Source organism: Pundamilia nyererei, unplaced genomic scaffold (assembly GCF_000239375.1).
Source record: "Pundamilia nyererei isolate P.nyererei 1_Seehausen unplaced genomic scaffold, PunNye1.0 scaffold00055, whole genome shotgun sequence".
In the NCBI taxonomy this organism is placed as follows: Eukaryota; Metazoa; Chordata; class Actinopteri; order Cichliformes; family Cichlidae; genus Pundamilia; species Pundamilia nyererei.
In genome coordinates this window covers 3144323-3166493 of record NW_005187456.1, presented here as the reverse complement: position 1 = coordinate 3166493, position 22171 = coordinate 3144323, and the positions used below count along the sequence as shown (strand labels likewise).

At 38.1% G+C, this 22171-nt stretch overlaps 1 protein-coding gene across 1 annotated transcript in view; it reads right to left on the bottom strand.

Moving 5' to 3' along the window:
* The window catches only part of uxs1 (UDP-glucuronate decarboxylase 1), a 42554-nt gene extending 23143 nt beyond the window's left edge, over positions 1-19411 (bottom strand). Inside the window, exons 1-6 of the mRNA XM_005733911.1 lie at positions 18645-19411; positions 18023-18050; positions 12126-12174; positions 7476-7519; positions 5503-5563; positions 1016-1196 (exon numbers count right to left, since the gene is read on the bottom strand). Of these exons, the coding sequence (XP_005733968.1) occupies positions 1016-1196; positions 5503-5563; positions 7476-7519; positions 12126-12174; positions 18023-18050; positions 18645-18735 (454 nt within the window). The 5' untranslated portion in view covers positions 18736-19411. The remainder of the gene's footprint in view (positions 1-1015; positions 1197-5502; positions 5564-7475; positions 7520-12125; positions 12175-18022; positions 18051-18644) is intronic.
* Positions 19412-22171: the final 2760 nt, after the last annotated feature.

Below are 22171 nucleotides of genomic sequence, written 5' to 3'. Positions count from 1 at the left end.
AAATGCAGTTAGAATTACAACGCTGTCGGACGACCCTGTGATAAGTCATCACCGTGGACACCAAAGTACTGTACGTTTCTTAAAATTACTCTTTTTTTTTTTATCCTTTTGGGGGTTGGAGTGGTGTAACCTCTACTCAGAACAGCATTAAAGATGACCTATTTTTGTAGCTTCCAGCTCTACATTCTTATTCTGGGACTCCGGTAGAGTAGTTTTGCATGTCAACTGTTATACTGGCCCTCTGTGCAACACCATCAGTTTATGCTCCATCTGAAACAAGCCCTTTTAGCCCCCCTGTCTCTTTTGCCCTCCTCCATGCAAGCTGACTTTCTTATTTCTGGCTCGCTCAGGTTGGACTTCAGCCACCACCTAACTAAAAAATGAATTTAAAAAAACATGTTCCTCATTCTAAAACTAAATTTTGAGGCAAACACAGCCACTTCAATACTCTTTCCACCTGCAGGTAGAAGCCGAACTTTTAGCATTTCTTAAAAAATAAACAACTTTACTGTCTAACAGAAAAAGCATTTTGTGATCAACCAGCAAAGCGTGCAGAGTTTTAATAAGCATGCTCATGATGTCCACGTCAAAGTGGGCATGAGCAGGTGGATGACTGTGTTAAAATAATGTTAAAATCCTAGCTTTTAGCTCAGGATGAAGTCTGAGTTTTTAACTTAAGAGTGTACATAAGCCTGCATCATCATTTGAATGCCTGGCTTCATCAAGCACTGTGCTACTTTATGCTGAAGACATAGAGCACTTATATCTCAGTGAGCTGTTCACAAGGCAGTGATGTAATATTCGTTTTCTAAGGGGTGTTATTCAATACGGCTTTAGTAAACAAGAGCGTATTTTCTTATTTCAGATATACTGATTGGAATCAAACACATTTGACTAAATGGAAAATAACTTGAGATAGCAGCATTGTGGATTATACCTCTTGTTTCAACCAACAGGCAGACAGTAGAAATAAGTAGAAAAGGTCATTACCTACCACTTTCACTTTTTCACTCACCTTCAATGTAGAGAGGCTCTACCACATCGTGATTGATGAGTTCAAAGTTTTCATGACCAATCCAGTGCTCCACGTTCCTCTTTCTTCCTGTGAAAAAGTTGTCCACCACAGTCACCTCATGGCCATCCATCATCAATTTGTCAGTCAGATGGGAACCCACAAAACCAGCTCCTCCAGTTATCTAATAGCAAACACACAGTGGTGGATATGTTTGCAATGTCAGGGTATGCGGAGTCTTCTTAAGTGTATATTACGTTACAGAGCAATGAAATGCAGCCTGTGAGCAAACAGTACCTTTAACATAGCATGCATGCAAATCCACAGTTGTAGTACACTAGCTACAAGTGCTCCAGCGTTTTAAAATACAATTAAATATGCTACGCAAGCCAGCAGGATTCATTATCTCCCATTAAATGAATATTGCCAGTCTTACACAAATCTGTGGAGAGGTTTTGTGCCATTGTTTCACAGATTATCGTGATATTGTATCATAATATAATAGGCTAATATTTTGTTGCTTTACTTTCTACTATTACCTCTTAACATCCACCAAACAAACAACTTAGGGGTTAGGGTTACTAGAAGTTACTAGGGTTACTACAGGGAGTGCAGAATTATTAGGCAAATGAGTATTTTGTCCACATCATCCTCTTCATGCATGTTGTCTTACTCCAAGCTGTATAGGCTCGAAAGCCTACTACCAATTAAGCATATTAGGTGATGTGCATCTCTGTAATGAGAAGGGGTGTGGTCTAATGACATCAACACCCTATATCAGGTGTGCATAATTATTAGGCAACATCCTTTCCTTTGGCAAAATGGGTCAAAAGAAGGACTTGACAGGCTCAGAAAAGTCAAAAATAGTGAGATATCTTGCCACCAGTTTGGCCATATTTCAGAGCTGCAACATCACTGGAGTGCCCAAAAGCACAAGGTGTGCAATACTCAGAGACATGGCCAAGGTAAGAAAGGCTGAAAGACGACACACAGGCTGAAACATCAAGACTGGGCCAAGAAATATCTCAAGACTGGTTTTTCTAAGGTTTTATGGACTGATGTAATGAGAGTGAGTCTTGATGGGCCAGATGGATGGGCCCGTAGCTGGATTGGTAAAGGGCAGAGAGCTCCAGTCTGACTCAGACACCAGCAAGGTGGAGGTGGAGTACTGGTTTGGGCTGGTATCATCAAAGATGAGCTTGTGGGGCCTTTTCGGGTTGAGGATGGAGTCAAGCTCAACTCCCAGTCCTACTGCCAGTTTCTGGAAGACACCTTCTTCAAGCAGTGGTACAGGAAGAAGTCTGCATCCTTCAAGAAAAACATGATTTTCATGCAGGACAATGCTCCATCACACGCGTCCAAGTACTCCACAGCGTGGCTGGCAAGAAAGGGTATAAAAGAAGAAAAACTAATGACATGGCCTCCTTGTTCACCTGATCTGAACCCCATTGAGAACCTGTGGTCCATCATCAAATGTGAGATTTACAAGGAGGGAAAACAGTACACCTCTCTGAACAGTGTCTGGGAGGCTGTGGTTGCTGCTGCACGCAATGTTGATGGTGAACAGATCAAAACACTGACAGAATCCATGGATGGCAGGCTTTTGAGTGTCCTTGCAAAGAAAGGTGGCTATATTGGTCGCTGATTTGTTTTTGTTTTGTCTTTGAATGTCAGAAATGTATATTTGTGAATGTGGAGATGTTATATTGGTTTCACTGGTAAAAATCAATAATTGAAATGGGTATATATTGGTTTTTGTTAAGTTGCCTAATAATTGTGCACAGTAATAGTCACCTGCACACACAGATATCCCCCTAAAATAGCTAAAACTAAAAACCAACTAAAAACTACTTCCAAAAACATTCAGCTTTGATATTAATGAGTTTTTTGGGTTCATTGAGAACATGGTTGTTGTTCAATAATAACATTATTCCTCAAAAATACAACTTGCCTAATAATTCTGCACTCCCTGTAGAAGAAAAAACTAGAAGACGTTAACTTTAAAACCAAGTCGTTTGCATGCATTCCTGTGCAATCAATCAATAGTTGCATATACAAACTTGAATATATATATAGTGCCATCCATAAATGTCACTCGTCACCCATATCCAGCTTTAATATAAAGGCACCCACCTCCATGTTTCACGGCTAGGGTTAACTAAGGGTTAACTTATTGATTCTTTACTCCACTCCAAGTATGGTCGTTTACTGCTGCTGCCGTCTATTATATCACACAAACAGTAATAGTATATGATTTTTACTTAGGAGTGGATCAGAATGGGAAGCCTCGGCTCCATCATTGATAGCTTTATGATTCCACTCGGCCCATAAACACTCAAGAGTTTCCACCTCAGGATAAGTGGGCTCAGAGTTAAGGGTTACATTCAGAGCTGGTCATTCTTTTATAATGAAGACTATATTGTTGTTATCTACCTCACATTTTTATCAGATTGCACAGGGATATTCTCAGCAGGTTAACTGAATGCATGACCTGAATTATTGCCCGTTGTTGGAATAAGACGCATGTTGTGTTTCATTTTCTCATTACCAGTAGGCTCACATAATCCTTTAAAATGTTTATTTTGCACTGATGATATGTACATTTTTAAATTTGAAGTAACTATGCCATGTAGCCATGGCAGTAGACAATGCTTTGTATTCGTACATATTCATTTAGAAAATTAATGAAATTAAACTAATCTCAAATTTGGCCTCAATTTTGAGAAACTGGTTTTAGAACAACTGCTAGCGGTATTTAGTTACAACAGCAAGCTACACAGCACCAAAACTGCTTTTCTAAAGGTTACAAATAACTTATTCATGTCTTCAGACTTCAGACCAGGACAGACACATCTACAGTACGTCCTGGTGCTGCTTGACCTCAGTGCAGCTCCGACCAATATGGATTCAGTTGAACTGTTGATCACAATATAAACACATTTTTTTATTTTAGTTTTGTGAAATCATTTTTTGTCTGACTCACTTATTTTTATGTGTGTCCAATCCAAGTATTTTGAGGCCACTGTTGTTAACATCTTTTATGTACAGTTACTAAAGTTACCAAATGGTTTTCATTGACCGTAAGAAAATAACAGAACTCTTCACTAACCCCCCAACAAAAAAAAAACTGTGCCCACGTCACAACTTCCTGTTTGTTCCACTGCAGGATGGTGAGTAATTCAGAAGGTCCTTGGTTGCTACATTACTGCTCACAGTCTGACTCAAAGGAGGGCTAAAGAGCTAGATAATTAAGTTCAGACTTCTTTTGAGAATATCTCGAGATGTTTCTGTGGTACACTGCCAACATTAATACTAGAGCTTATCCTTTTTTATCATATAAAGAATATAAAATTAAGCATAACGTAAAAATGAAAACTATGAATTAGCTTAAAGTTAATTTTTCATAATTGCTTGTGTGGTATCTGTATGTTTCAATGGTTTTCTGTCTGATGTTGTGTAGTTATAAATAAGCTGTATTTAGTTCGCACCATGTCACACAACACTACTGACCTTCTACTTCAGCACTAGGTCCAGCTCCACCCATTTGGCCCAATAGTGAGCACCACTTCAAGAATTAGGGTGGGCGATAGCTGCTGTAAAACTGCTATAAAGCAAGTGTTTTATAGGAAGCACTGATGGCCTTTGATCCAGGTCTGCTCTCTCAGACAGCACCTTAAGATTAGGGATGGGTACCGGTTCTGACATAAACGGTAGTAACCAGACTGAAAAGCAGCGCACATTTCGGTGCTTTTTTCTTTCTTTCTGAGATGTCATACACTTTGGATTCTAGCCAATCATTTTACTTTTCCAAGGATAGTAGGCGGGCCCAGGTACACACGTTCTTTTATGCAGAGCTACAGATTAAAAGTGCCCAAGGCAAAGCGGTGAAAAGTCTGGCTGTACTTCACAGCAAAAGATGCAAACTCAGCAGCCTGCAACAAGTACTTTAAGGTGATACTGTCAAAGGAGGTAACACCTCGAATCTGATGAAACACCTGGCGACACATCGCGTTTTTTTTAAAGCCGAGAAATGCACCGTATTTGATAGCTTGCTGCAAGACCTCACACCGAGCACATCTACTGGGTGTGGTAGATCTCCATTAGTGAGTTAGCACAGATCGCCCCGTGCGTGGGGCTGGACGGTGCTTATCATTTTGCAGAAAAAAAGAGACTGCTAAAAATAAAAACATAAGAGGTTTTTGGACAAAGTTTGTGTTCTCCATTCTTTAAGCACCAGTAGAGCACCGTTTAAGCACCGGCACCATTTCAAAAGTACCGATTTGGCACCGGTATCGGATAAAACTTAAACAATACCCATCCCTACTTAAGATACACATTTCTGCAAGTTCTACTTCCCTCAGTTTGCTGTTAACATGGAGATAAGTCAGGCTTTGAGGAAAGCTTGTGCTTCTGTTGGCCGTTGCTTATGAAAGCTCAGGGTTATGTCATGGTTACTGAAAATACGATTTGCACTTGGATGTGTTACATACCAAAATTCTTTTACGATCCTTTTCTGACAGGAATTTCACCGGTGGGTATTTCTGAGAAAAACTGTAAGAGAGAACACAAAAACCTTTTGAAGAGAACATCTGGAGAAACAATCACATAAGCCCAAAGCAAAACAGAACAATCTAGGATCTTACTCTCAATCCAGGTCCTGTAATCTTATTAATAAACATCAATAAACTATATTTTATGGTTACCTTTGGTGTAGCTACAATTAAAAACAAAGATATGAGCTGGTTAATCATTTAGAGAAGTGTATTTATTTCAAGACTGCTTATGGGAATACAACACTGTTTCAAAAATAACCTCAACTTGATTATTAAAACTGGCCTTTAAATAACCACAACGCTGCACCACTAAGCCTGTGCTGTATGCATGATGAAACAAACGAACATTTTTCACAGAACATTCACATTTTTTGTGGAGGAATTATGCCCCACTCTTCTCCTTCAACAATGCTAAAGTTTATTGAGATTCGCTGGCATTCATTAATGCTCAACTCTGAAGGTCGCAGCAAAACAGTTCAGTCAGGTTGAGTAAAGGACTTTGACCGGGCCATTGCAGCACCTTGATTCTTCTATTTTTTCATTTGAGCCTTTCTGTTGTAGATTTGCTGCTGTGCTCGGGATCACTTTAGTATCTCTGTAAACACAAGTCTGCGCATAAATTGTGTGTACGAACGTTTCACGCAAAATTCAGTGTTTAATCAATAATTTCACGTGTTTTACAAACACATTTTGTAGCACCTCTGACCAAACACATGAACAAATGAAGGCCTGGCTGTCGTAGGAAATTTTAAAATGAATGCGCTGCTACTACTCACAATAATTTTTACTATTGCCTTTTGGTTATTTATGGTTTTCCAAAACATCATGAACCAAAGAATATTTAGAATTACCATAAAAATCAAAAAGTATTCAATATTCCTTATCTATGACATCTTAAACAATCATATATTTCATTACAAAATTAGCTCACTCAAGGGGAAACAATATTCAGTACCTCCATTATTTTAGCTCAAGCTTTTATTCATTGATTTATTTAATTACTTTCTTTTAATATTGTTCACTCACAAGGAAACACTGTGAAAAGAAGCCCCTTTTTTTGGCTTGACAGCTAGTGTAAAGTGTTTGTGCTGATGTGCTGTGTTTGGGTTTTGTCAAACCTTACAGGCAAACATCTCCACTTTGAATTTACCAGAACGTCCACTCTTAGGAACACTGCAGCCTTTTAGTAACACACACCTGAATGCTCCATACCAGCAAACCCTGAGATCTTCTACTTTATAGAGGTGCTCACAGTTGCTGATGATCAAATAACTAAGGCCATTTGATTGGCGATACCTAATTGATATTTCCCCTCTTAAATCCTGTTAAAGCAGTAAGGGAGAACTGTTTTTCACAGGGCTTAGCTTTCAATGATCCACAGTCTGTCGCAGCCCGTTAAACTAGGGATAACGGGCTCATTTAAACACGTACCTTTGTATGTCAGTGTTATTAGCATTAAAGGTACTAAAGACAAATATGTATAATTAACACCTTCAAGCTGGATTACTGTACCCAGAGATACTACCATAAAAACAATGCAAAATTAGGTTAATTAATTGATAGCCTGTGATGTAGAAATCTTCTTATCACAAGTAACAAATACCACCAGATGCAATTAATTAGCTGCTGTTGCATTCATTCTGTCTTCAACGTCTGTTAAAGAGAGATAAACCTTTTAAATAAGCACAGAATGTTAATCCATGTGCAAGTTATTCAGATGCAGCATTCTCAGTCTATAAATGCCCTTTCAAATGAAAATTCAACAGTTTAAAGTAGGAAATGAAGGCATATATAACGCTGACCCTTAAACCTACTTATTAGTCCATTAAGCTTTCCTTCACACCGAGCTATGAGCAAATATTTTAAGATCTCAATGGAAACAAAAACAACAAAAAAAACCAGATACAAACCTTTGTTCCAGGTCACGAATCTTTTCTTTGAGAGGAGCCACAACCTAAAGTGAGATAAAAAAGGGAGAAATGCATGAGCTGAATTAGCAATGCCCTTAAGTAAATAATAAATTAATCCTCCAGTGGTTCAATTTTAACACCGCAGCATGCTAATGTAAGTTTATCACTAAGTTCATGTTATTTTCATAACATTGATTTAGTCAAGAGATGAAATCATGTGTATTCCTTGCAAAACGTGCAAATTTTTATGTTTACTGAATATTCCTGTCCTTTAGACCCAAACTAGCCTATACAATACAAACAATTCAAAAAGCATAGTGATCCCTATGGACATTTGAAAATATTTTTCCTTTGGTACAGACAATTCAAAAAAGAAATTACACAAATACAAAAAATGATTAGTTCACAAACTTACACTTTAGAGAATTACAGATTAAAGCAGCAAGAAATGATAGATATTCCCAGAGAGAATTGAGTCATGGCTGATGGAAACATTTCACTGTAGTTGAAGAGAAATGTGAGTCGAATTTCAAGATTAAAAGGATGGAAAAAGGATGAACTTCACAGACAGCAAATTTGTCAAATACTTGATAAGCCTATAATCAAGTGTACAAGCACTCCTGTATCGTATATCCAATGATTTATAATAACCAAATGCTATAAACACGCTCGCTGCGGATTGTTTTAATATAATTGCCTATTTCACTGCAGGATTCTTCTCAAAAAACCTGACCTGTCAAATGTCAGAAATAGATATAAACTAAAATTAAAAAAATCTAACAATTTTAAAGGACAGAAAACCAACATGACTATATTAACACTGCCTGTTTTGTCTGACCAACACTCTGAACCAGCAATTACAACTTCACTGTATGCACTGAACTCGAGAGAAACCAGAACAAAACTAATTTATAGTATCATTGCATTAAAAATAACTATTCAATGAAGTCTTTGCCTATTACTCAAAACTCCCTGCAGCTACCTGCAGTGACAGTGTTTTCTACAGGTATAACTATATGACTGAACTAGAATCTACCCCTTGCATTTCTATGCCAACCACTCAACCTGTGGTTTGCATCCATTTGTGTGTTTAAATAAATACATGGAGTAAAGACTTTCAAAGTATTTAATAGTTGGGAACCAAAGACCTTTTAAAAGGTCAAAATATATTTTTGGGGCATTTACCAATTGGAAGGTCAGTGGTTCAATTCCCAGCCCTTCTAGGCAGCACGTTAAAGTGTCCCTGAGCAAAATACTAAACCCTAAACTGTCCCTGATGAATCACAGAAGCTTGTGTGTGACAGTTAGAATCTGCTTAAAAGGCACAGAACAGAGTATGTGTGCTTATGTGGTCAGGTGAAATGGCATGTAGTCTAAAATGCAACAGCCCATATTATAAAATACCCTCACCTTATTGTTTTATCCCATTAACACTGGTTTGTAATATTACCATAAGAGCAAATAAATCCTCAAGTCATCAACAAAACCACGTGTTGTGTGATCACAGTGACCTTGGCCAATGGCAAAAAAAGAAATCTAATCAGCCGCACCAAATGTAATCAATTTCCCTCCATATGTTCCTGCAATATCATTCCCACGAATGGGCCAAACATGAGCTCACAGTGACATCTGATCGTCAAATAAAAAGTATTCACTTTTGACTTCAACTATGAAAAAAAATCCCCTGCTTTCAAGAGCAGTCATGTTAATGAGAGTGTGACGGTTGGACGAAGGTACAGACGGACAAGCCAAAAAAAACGCAGCACCTCTGGGCACAGCTGTCGTGGCACTGAGGCATAAACAGGACTGAAGAGGTTTCAGGATGCACAAAGTGCAACAATCCTATTTTTAGCTAACAGGAGTAAAATCTCCTCACAATCTTTTATTGAATTCATTTAAGTGCTTTATGGCAGCAAGTCATTTCCCAGGTTCAGTGTATAAATAACAAGTCTGCTTGCACCTCATGTTATAATCACAGTGTGGATTTATACTTCAAACTTCAAACTGATTAAAAGGTTACCAGTAATATGATGGCTTTCACGGGATCGAAAACTCTAAGGTCAACATCATAACAGACCGCAATTATTTCAGTGACCATCTGCAATCTGTGAAAAGCACTCACTTTTATTCAGTGTTAAGGGAATTATAATTGCTTTTACGAAGCTGGCTTTACAACAGTGTGTGTCCTCGTGTGCATCAAATTCAGTTTCGATTCAATTTGCTGGATGGAGCCAACAAAAATGAACTCCAAATAACTGTTTTCCTGAATAAAAACACAGATTTACATTCAAAAACTGAGTGATACACAGCAACTGAAAATTTCAATGCATGCAATGCTACACCAGCTTTATCATGGGACTCTATGATTAGTTCATTACCAGCCCCCTGGAGAACTTCAGGACATGTTGAGGAGGTAATTTAGCCATTTGAATCAGCTGTGTTTGATCAAGGACACATCTAAAACCTGCAGGACACCAGCACTCGAGGCCTGGAGTTGCTCACCCCTGGATTAATGTAAATCGACAAATCTTCATTAACGGATATGTTACAGCAGATTTGCAGACTATCAACCAAACAACAATTATTTTACCTCTAATAATCTTGCCCTGATCTAAGTAACTATTGTGTACCAGACTGTGTCACAAAGTGAATACTCACATTAAACCTTAATGTAAAAGTAACAAAAAAATAACAAAAACAACTTTTTTCTAAGAGTCAAAACTCAGGAAACGTTTCATTACTTTAACAAGAAACAAAGAGCATCTATCTGGCTTTTTTATACTGAAATAGTAACGAAAACTATACACATACTGCACGCAATAACCACCAAGTTGAAATGGTAAGCGTTTAATTATTATTTTGACGGGGGGTTATAAGTTAGTGCTGTATATTTAAGACCAAAGTCAAAACCAACAACTCAACCATTAAAAAAAACATTAAAAAAGCTTCTAGTCTTTATTTAACATTTTTTCCAGTCCTGTCACAGAATGATGAGGCGTAGACAAATGTAAACAGCAAAAATTAGCTGGTGAGTGTTTTTTTGTTTTGGTCTGCAGACCTGACTCCACGCATCTACGATCCTATTCGTCACCACTTGTACAAATATTTAAATCCATTTTCACTTCATGAAAAATCCCCTGCAGTTGGTCACACTTAACTATCCACCTGTGCTGCCTGTTCTAAATCCTAGAATTAGGAGTCAGCTCACAATTTGTCGCTCGCCTGAGAATAATAATTTCCCTCGGCTACAGAGCTTATTGCGCAGTAACTGCTGCAGCTGTTACTGATGACGACACTGTTAATTCACTCAACAAGAAGCAACCCTGCTGTGCACTATTTGTAGATCTGTCCAAGGCTTTTGATACTGTCAGCAACAGTCTTGTCACAGAATTTGCTCTTTGTGGGTTTTGATGTTTAATGCCTTAACAGATTTGAAATATATCTCCCAGGATTACGTCTAACGATAGTTTCACCCAAGTCACAAGAGGGCAGATAAAGATGTGCATGCAGATTTATTGCTATTTACTCTTTATCAAAATTCAATACTTCAGAAAATAATTTATGATTAATGTTTCCAGTCTTATGCATGTACTAAATTACATTCAACAAAAACTGCAGTTACATGCTCTTCTCCACATCATGTACATTGCTTGGGTGACCCTTCCAGCCTTATAGAAAAACTGTCCTCGAAAGATAACACTGAATATTTTAACTGTGGCTATCTGCAAAAGTGCTGCTTGACGAGATCATTATAACACTTTTTATGGAGTTATATTGAAAGCTTTGATGATCCTTGCTGACAGAAGGCACCCTCATTTATATAACTTTATCACTTGCTCTAATAAAAAACAAAAAAAACAGGTCACAGAAAAACTAGAGCAAGAAACATAAACAATACAATCGTTGAACTGGGAACAGCTGGTTTCCAATAGCAATTTCCTGACAATAATTTAAAAGCAAGCAGTACAAAAAGGCTGGAAAGTATGTGTCAATATATTATTCAGTCAACAGTTGTTCAGTTTTTAGCAGAGTATTGATAAGCTTAAAACAAAGAAATGTCATCCTAGAGGTTAAAAACAAACAAACAAACAAAGAAAAAACCAACCATCCACTGTACTCTTAAATTCATGGTAATCTGTGAGTCAAGAAAAAAAAAGTCAGTCAAAAAACAATTCTAAAGACTACGTTGAAAAGAAACTAACTGTGTTATAGGTCTTCCAAACTAAATAAAAAAATTCTAAACTTACAGTTTGGTAACAGAAAAAACTACAATACATTCAAAAGTCACTGGTCAATGAAAAGTATATAAACAAATAATAAGAAAAGTGACTCCAACCATATGAAAAGCAGAGCCTGAAGATAATTGAACAATTTTGACAAAAAGGTGACCTGATTTGGGGTGGTGGGTGTGTTTTTCAACAAAAAAACAAAACAAATCTCGGTCAGATTAGTAAGGAAAGAAGTAAAAGCATGGATTGTCCCAACACGTACACCTTTGTGAGGGCGTATTCTAGTAAATTATTAATACAAATGTCAAATATGTCTGTGAAAAAGTGAAACAGTAGCTGATAACACAGAGCAGAGCTCCTTGGACCTGTGAATATAAAACAGATCAGTGTGGTGAGAACTGCTTTTTTGTTTCAAACTCACGTCTTCAATTTGTTGCTTGATCTTCATTTCTCCGATTTCTTGTATTGATCTATGAAGAGAGAGAGATACAAAGAAAAGGCCAAGGGACTTAATCAAGGACAAGGATATAACTACAAGTTTAAGCATGCTGTGACCTATAGGCAGCAACACACAACACATCACCTGTCTGTTCATTCAACCCTCTACATTCATTGTTTCTGCTTACTGTTAACTGATAGCGAAGCAGAACAGGGATGAGTGTTTCCGGCTAGCTCAAGAAGGTAATCAATTATAATAATGATTAAAAGGAAAGGGAAAAGTCCAGCTAAATGCAACTGATTAATACAATATAGAAATGTTTTTCATGCTTTACCCAACTCACAGTAAATATTTTGTATGGCTTTATTTCATTACATGCACCTAAGTAGCTTAATGTTTTTATCAATTACATTCTAAACTTAATTTGAATTTATTTGCATGTCTAGTACTGACATGGCTTGTTTAACCCTTCATATTTACAGATCGACACAACAAACATTCAAATATTGATTTCAAATATTGCGATCGAATATATCGATGCATAAATAATCCCAGTGAGCCAAAAGCTCCGGCTTGAGACTGCTCTAAAAGCTCAGTTTCCAACATTTTTTTCTACTTTTGCGTTGTGCTGATGTCAACTGAAGGGAAGTAGTATGCAAGTATTTTCTGTTTTGGTTGACACCACAACAACAGCCAAAAGGCAAAATGCTTGTTCTCACAACATCACAGATGACTAAACAACACAGCCCAATTTGAAGCCGGATTTTGGGCTAGGCTAATGCTCTCAGAGGGGGGAGTCCCATCTGTAAATTACACTGCTGAAGAGCCAGAACCGCTAGGTGTAAATAACATTATATCAATGAAATGTTTGTCTTGTATGGATAATCAGATCAAACAGCTTATGACTATAGTCTGCTATAAAGCTGCTCTCTGTAATCCCACTAAGTCGTTTAAGCTGTTTTACAACAGCTAAAAAAAATGTATGTAGAAAAGCAGTTAAAAGCAACTATGAGAGAGATGCAACACAGTCACTATTTTATGCACTTCTATATTTCCTGAGTGCAGAAGGCTTCCACTTCTGTTTGCATTTCAGCCCATTTCTCTCAGGTATCTTTTAACAGGAATACAAATATTTTTTTCTGAACAGCAAGCACAATCCAGGAATAAAATACAGAGCTGGAAGCGAGCATAGCTGACTTCAAAGTCAGCCAGCATACCCACCATCTTTGAACAGGATTAACACATCTTACTACGCGCTGCTTTTTCACCATCGCTACCACACTGCAGCTGTTTCATTACAATTCAATCTACTCCTGACAGCTAAGTCTCCTCAGAACGCCAGGAGTAGAATGCCTTTTTTATATTACTCCTTTTATTTCATATCATACAAGGCGATATATTCATAACCGTAAATTCCTGTTGTTGTGCAGCAATAAGCATCTGTCATTATGGAGTAATGACACATTGTAGACTGAGCTCCACAGACACTTGTCAGGACTGGTTAATTAAACAGATAAAACAGCACAAAACAGAAGAGCAGAATGGTCGTCTTCATGAGACGCCCTACTTCTGGCAAAAAATGAGACATTATAGAGATGAGTAAACATTATGCCAGCATTCGGGGAATGCTATGAATTCTGATTAGTGTTAAGTGCATCGTTGGAGACTTACATCGGCTATATTTTTTCCCACCCATTTGAAGTACAACAATTTGGCCACAACTACTAATACAAAAGCTTCCTCGGCATGTTTACAATTTGAAACAGAAAAACGCTGGTATTTATGTTTATGAGTTTATTAAACACATCTACATAAAGTAATGTCTTGATGTCTCGCAGATTTTCTGCATTTTATGCTTCAAGCTCTTCATAGGGCTTGTTGAAATCAATCACATCTGTCAATAGCCTAATCACATTTAAAATGTTGATAAAATTCTGGTGTGGCAAACCAAGCAAAACATTGTACAGATAATCAAGTTAATGTGCCGAGTGAGGCTAATGTTAACAGTGCTACTGACAGCAGTCTTCTATCACTGAAGGTTAATTTTCACACAGCTGTGCAGCATGTGTTTACACATCAGTCCCATCAAGTGGTTACATGCCGGTTTACTCTGACTCAGTTTACATTCACCCATTCATTTTCTAAAACAACACAAAAGAAGGCTAGCTATACAACTTCCCATAACTGAGGGAGCACTGCTGACATCAGCGGAGACAAGGAAAAAAAATCTAATTGTGTCTAAATGTGAATTCTCCTCACTTTAATTTGATCCAAATGGAAGAAAAGTATTAGTATTGAGTAGGGCTGCAACAAACGATTATTTTGATAGCTTACAGCTTGAAGTGTTTAAGGTATTTGCTAACTAAAAATAAAGACAAGATGATTGTTTATTAAACTTTTAATGAAATTTGCAGATGTCTCAGTGGAGTTTAATAAACTTGGCCGTCTGTTCTTTCTGTGTAAAATATAACAGGACACTGGAGTAAATTCTCTACCATTTCACACTTCTGTTTAATCAGTTCTGTTTGACATTTATTCAGCTGTGTAAAAACGATAACTTTAATCTCAGCCAAACCAATTTACTGAGGAACAAATAAAACACTGAAAAAAGCCAAACAATAACATTTTTAAATTAGCTGACTTATATATCATGTTTAACCTGAGTAACGAAAGACCACGGGGGTTTGAAAATTATAGGCTGGGAGTCCGGTGTTCTCACCGGCTCTAGTTAGCCTTGCCCCCGGCTAGCTATCGAGCTAGTGGGTAACAGACGTCTCCGAAAACATTGGAGCGCTTTTGAAAATATGTGGTGTCTTGATAAACTGAGCAGATATTAGAGGTTTACACAGCTACATTCTTGCCTGAAAATATGTTAATAGTTTATTTTGTGACCCAGAAAGAATAAGAGTAATATTAAAACTAAGTAGCTGCCGCCATTGTTGGAAACTGGAATTGGCAGGGCCGCGCGTCACTGTAACGTAATTGGCCTACAAATGCGGCCTCCGAAGGATGGAGTTCACTGCTTCTTCTTATTCTTCGGGGGTTTAACGGCAGCTGGCATCCCTGGACATGCAGTGCTACCATCTTCTGATTCAGTCCGTTATTACACTCTTAAATCCTACTACTTATTCCTGCGTCTTTTGGGATCTTACAAAGCTTCAAACAACACGTCGACTATTAAATTAGTCGTCGACGATTTTAATAGTCGACGTAATCGTGACTATTAGACTAATCGTGGCAGCCTTAGTATTGAGCTTTTCCCCACAGTAGCTACTGAAACTGAAAGCGCGTGTGTGCGTGTGTGTGTGTGTGTGTGTGTGTGTGTGTGTGTGTGTGTGTGTTTTTAAACACATTCATAGAGTACTTCATGCTGTGAACTTGAATGCTTTATATTCATTGGATCCACAACTACAACCATTTCAGAATCACTAATGTCTCTGGACTGCGGGTGGAAGTTAAGGCACCCACAAGGAGAACATGCAAACTCCACAGAAAGGCCTTGGCCAACAAGGAGAGTCAATCCAGACCATTTTTCCTGTAAGGCGACAGTGCTAACCACTGTACCGCACAAGTATGGCAATTAACTAAGACCAAGCATAACTTTTATGAATGTTTATCATACTTTTCAGTTCTCATTCATTTGCTGTTTGCTAAACCGTGTATGCAGTATAAAATCCCCACTGCTCTTAAACAGCTATTAATTTAATCTAAAACATTGCAATGATGACATTAACAAACAAAATGCCAATCACTGCAGTGACTGTTGTGCACTTTTTCAGAGTCAGTAATAAGCTATGGTGTAAAACAAAGGTTTCAATTAATAAAGCAGTTCTGCTTTATTAAGACAAAACATAAGGCTTCTATGGCTGTGTGAATATGGGAGAACAACAAGTTTCAATGTTACTTGGCTGATGTTTTTTGCTCTAATAACTATAATTAACAGTACACATAAGTATTTTTTTTTATCTTTTCATTAATGGAAATTTCATTTTGTATATGTATAATAAAACACTGACCTTTTAATGGCTCTATACCTGCTGCAACAGGTTACAGATACTATTGTTCACTTTACCTCAAGTCTCAATGTAAATGCTTAAAGTTATTGTACTTTTGTACAAATATAATCAAACTAAAAATGAAAAGCAGTATGTTATAATTCATCTTATGTTTTACATGTTTGTGACACTGTAGTGACACATTCAAAACCATTTTAGATGGTAATAATGCTACTGTTTCTGTCTCAGGTTCTTTGAGCACTTTAAATAATGCTGACAGAGCTGAGTGGGTCATGTTGGAGCTAATGAGGACTGAACAACAGTTCAGTATCTCAGTATAGTTTCTCTCTGAAATTACATAAATGCACGAATAAAGGAAAAAGCAGATTGTTACCCTCTCAGATTACCAACTACTACATTACCATTATGAGACAGACAGAGTTGTCCTGGCCAGTAAATTAGTGACGCATTAGGTACAATACTATATTCACACACAGCACACGGGCAAATTGGTCATGGGTTAATCAGCTGCCATTCCCATTATGGAGGCTTGGGACCAGCACTATGAGTAAACCAGCTTTTGAGCCCCAGACGCAGAGTTTGTGTCTCCTCTCGGCCTCAAACCAAGTTTACTTGTTAGTTAAGTTGGGCAGCAGTGACTGGTGGAAAAACTTGTAGCGCGAGTATCTACAAAAGCTGCCAGATGGCTGAGAATCCAAGCTTCCAAACCTGTTATGAAGACAAACGGCAGGTGCATTTCCTTTTCCCCCCATTTAGAATTGTGTTATTTTACAGTTCTAATACTTTACCTATTATTCTACAACATAGAAATAATAGAAATAAATGTATCGATATTTCCCCCCAAAGTTTTGGGCCTACAAGCACTCAGAGCAGTTTGTGTCAGAATTAGAAGCAAAACAAAGGAAATAAAACGTGTATTTTTAAACAGACTATCATCAATCATACAGTCATATTGATAAGAAAATCCACAGGATGCTGCGCAGTCCTCTGCAAAACAAAGTACACCCTTACTTCGAGGAATTAAGAGAGTAAGTAGAAGCCGTACACTGATCTGGAGGAGTCAGGCGTGTGTTAACATAGTGCTATGATCTTCCTGGGAGTGAACATACCAGCAAATCCCCCCCGAGGTCAGACCATTTAATACTCAGAGACATTAAAAAAAAAAATCAACATCCTTTGGACAAACAAGAAGAAAGTGGAGATGTTTGCCCATAATGCACAGCACCACATTTGGAGAAAACCAAACACAGCCTATCAGCACAAACATGTAATACCAACAATCAGTTGGTCGAGGGCTGATGATTAGGGTTTGTTTTGCAGCACAGGACCTGTGCACCTTGCAGTTATTGAGTCGACCATGAACTCCTCTGTATGCCAAAGTATTTTAAAGTCAAATATGAGACCATCTGCCTGACAGATAAAGCCTTGCTGAAACTGGGTGAAGCAGTTGGTCCATGAACCCTAGAACAGCACCAAATCGACAGCAGAATAACTTGGACATTAGGGTGGAGCAAGGGGTGTTGTGTTCCAACCACCCAGTCAAAGTCCAGACCTAAACCTGAGTGAAATGCTTTATTGCAACCTTAAGAGAGCTTTGCATAAACAAATGCTCCCAGCCATGAATGAACTGAAGCAATGTCGTAAAGAAGAGTGGGACCACAATTCCTTCACATTGATATGAGAGACTGATAAAGTCACACAGAAAGCCATTACTTCAATTGTTGCTGTTAAAGCTGGTTTTACAAGCTACTGAATCATGGGGTGTGTACTCAGTTCTCCCAAAGGAATGCACAGAGTTCTGTGAAAACTCTCTTTTATATGATTATACATGATTTCAAGCAGAAGATAAATGAATTACTATACCTCATGTTGGTGTATGTTCCCCAAACAGCTAAAAGAGAGAAAGAGAACACATAATAATGGCATCATCATGAATGCAATACGAATAAACAGAGCAGTGCCACATTGAGAGGCAGCTAGACTTTCAATGATAAACACAAAAACTGCTGAAGACAAACAAGTAATGAAAACTGATCCAATTGTTTTTTCAACTACTGCTGTACAGTTTCACAAGTGGATCTGAAATCACTGAGCAATGAACTTACTATAGCAGTTAGCGTCGTTATTAGAACTGTCACATTTTGACTGTGTCCAATCTCTGAACACTTGCAACAAATGTTTATTCTCAGTATTAATTAGCCTGCTCATTACTTTGTCAATTTTTCAGATTAATTCCTAAAATATCCTTTAAATTTCCCAAAGGCATTAGAAACAATTATATGAAATCAAAAACATCCAGAGGGGGCGACTTGTAGGCAGTCTACCCTTTGAAAGGTGCACTCTGGAGGACTAGAGGACTGGGGGACTTGGCCACCCAACAGTTGGTTGTTGTCACACGAGTACAGTTTGTCATGAGTGAAAATAAACTGTAGAGATGGCAACTTGGCGACAAGAATAAAAGATTTTTTAAAAATCGTACGCTTACAGGCAATATAGGCGATCAAAGCGAGGGCAAAAAGCAGCTTCATGATTCTTCTGTTTAAGCTTGATATCATCCAGATGATCCGCTTCATCATCCGCTCAATGCAGCAGGACCAGGAAACAAGCGAACCGCACGTTCAGGTCCAGCTATAGCATTTTGTTTTACAGCGGTTCATGTCCTCGGTGTGTCTCGGTTTTACTGGGCGGACAGGCTGGCGATGGCACCACAAATTCACAGAAAGTGTAGCCTGGCGGGGCAGGCAAGGGACAGATGCTACGTCCTGCTACGTCAACACCGAGCGGGAGCAGTTTACGTGGCTAGCAGCGCACGCACAGGTAGCACACAAAAAGGTGGCAATCTAAACCGTGGAGTGTCAACGTTCACAACTACGCCTAAACTTATTCGCTGACCCCATTTATACCCACACGGAGAAGGCGGTCATATTAGCTGCAGTACATGGCTACTTCTTTCGCACGCGGATGTGACTATCACACAGCTTCAAACTACTGTAACGCATTGATAACACTACAGACAGTTAGCCGTTAGCTTCACATTAAGCTACGCCTGTATAACAAGATTCTAAACTAAATATAACTGTCATTGAAACAATAGCAGAAATAAGCCGTGGCTAACGTTCATATTCGAATAAGCACCGCGAGAATAAATAAGTCGCTAATTTTAACACCACTGAAATGTCGAAGTTTGCTCCTCTCGCCTGGGCCAAGGAATAACAGATGAGCGACTGCTCGGTGCTCGATTAAGCAGCCTGATTTTCTTGCAGCCTGTGACGTTCGTGAAATGTTGTGTGTGTACATATATACAATTTTATTTTTTAATTTTAGACATATCTTCCCCATATTGTTGTTATTTGTAGTATTTTTTTAAATTCCATTCTTTAAGAAGGCGTAGCTTTCAAGTTCCAAACTCATTTCTTTTCATAACACACAATGGCTCATTCATTGCGCTACTTTCCAGTCTGAAGTGAACCTTGTTGAGTTTCCCATTTAAACCACTGTATCCCATTTTCCGCTTACTTGTTCTTGTTTATATACTACTGGGCGTAGTGTACCTGGAATCGAGTATTTTAACCGATGCATGAAACCACACATTTATATAGGTTTTAACGGCTGCCGTTTTCTTTGTGAGTAGTCATCTTCAAGTCAAGTCATCTTTATTTATATAGCACATTTAGAAGACATCAAGTGTCGGCCAAAGTGCTGAACAAAGGGAGAATATAATGAAAGTAGAAAGAAAACATTTTTAAAAAGAATTGTAAGACATGTAAGAGTATATAGCATATAATGTACATACATATACAAAACTGTACACATTCACGCACAACCACACATATGTGAACATGACATATATGCACATACAACATTATCCAATAAGATAAGAGACCAAATAGACAGAATAAAAAACGATATCAAAGAGATCCGAAAGCCTTGGAAAATAGGTAGGTCTTGAGATTCGATTTAAAGACTTCCAAGGATGAAGAGGATTTTATGAAGGGGGGAAGACTATTCCAGAGTCTCGGGGCGGCAATGGAGAAAGCCCTGTCACCTCTAGATTTGAGCTGGGAGCGTGGAACTGATAAAACCATCTGACTGGAGGAGCGCAGAGATCGAGTGGGTAAGTGCAGGCTAAGAAGATCTGAAATGTAACCTGGAGCCATTTATTACACAGCGTGCTGCGGGAAAAGCCTGTTCTAACGTTTGAGTCTAAGGTTTATTTTTTAGCACCTGAGGCTCTTTTTTGCTTTTCTTCCGTAAATACTCTGCGTCTTCCACGTGATTCAGTTTATTCTGAAAAGTCTCAACAGGATCTTGAGCTTTATTGTGAAAGGTTTATGTGGAAAATAAACGAGCGGACACCGGTGGTTTTACCGTCGTTGTGATTAGGTGCTTGTCCATCTGTAGTGTGGTAATATTAAATATAAGAGAAAGGGAGAACTTTAAGAAATTAATATAGCCACTACAGTGACCATCAAAACGATGAAAAAATATTGCCATAAACAGTTTATTTTGCGACACCACGGAACAAACGATAACGTAAAATGAAACATAGACGTTTTTCACAGCCCTAATACATATATATATATATATATATATATATATATATATATGGCATAAATTGTCTAGTCTGTGATATATCTTCATATCCCAACAGTTATTATTTTGATTTCCATTACCACTACAAAGAAGCTGACATTTGCTGTTTCAGATTAAATGTCTCATTATGAACAACAAAACACTGTCATTACTTATTTAATGAAAATTAAGCCAAAATGCTCCCCGTGCAGCTTTTTCGGTGTGGCTTCATCAGTCTCTCGCATGATGAATTTTGTCTCACTCTTCTTTCCAGTGTTCCCTCAATTCTTTGTGGTTTGTGGGATTTTGTTTATCTACAGCTCTCCCAGCACAGCATTTCAGTCAAGTGGAAGTCTGGACTTTGGCTGGGTTATGGCAACATTGTAACATTGCTGCTGTTCTTGGGTTCATTGTCCTGATGCATGAAGAAGTTTCAACAAAACTTTAGCTGTCAGACAGATGGCTTCACATTTGACTCGAGAATACTCTGGTATGGAGAGGAGTTTATGGTCGACTCAAAGAGTACAAGGTGCCCAGGTCCTGTGGCTGCACACAAACCCAAATCAACCCCCCTCTACCACTGTGCTTCACACAGGGGATAAGATGTTTGTGATGATATGCTGTATATGGTTTTCTCCAAATGTGGTGCTGTGCTTTGCGGCCAGCTTCACTTTGGCCTTGTTTATCCAACAGACATTGTTCTAAAAATCTTGTGGTTTGCTCTTGTCTTGATTGTGCTTTCATGAGTCTCAGACCTATAGCTTTTGAGTTTTTTGCAGTTTCTCTGAACATTGCATGGTCTGACCTTAGGGTAAATTTGCTGAAAGGTCCAATCATAGCGTGATTGTGACATTGTCTTGAACATTTTCCTCTTGTTAATTCTCTTAAAAATTGTCTTCAAATTGTTTGGAAGCAACCTTATAACCTTTCCCATACTGATGAGGAAAAAAACAGTTGCGAGAAGGATTACTCTAAGATTACTGCTCCTTCCTTGGCATTGTGTTCACGAACACCTGAATGCTCCAGACCTGCAAACTGTCAAAACTTCTGCTTTCATACAGGTAAATCAAATGCATTTTGTTAGCAATATCTTGCTGCTACTTAACCTCTTAATTCATATGGAAACAGCAAGGGTAATACCTCAATTTCTTACATGCATTTTGGCTTAAGTTTTGTCAAATAAATGACCAGATCTTTTTTCTTTTCTTTTTTTTATCATGTCCTTAAAACTTTAGAGGATTTACTTTACTCTTATTCATTTGATTTGCAGGCAAATTTGCAACAGTGACATCAAAATAACACACTTCATCCCACTTGATGGCTGATTTAACTATATATTAACTCGTGGGCAATCTAGATCCACTTATGAAGGCTGGGTATAGGGCTTGCTGGAGGAGGAAGCTATGATAAATATAGACTGTGACAGTTCATATCCTGGTC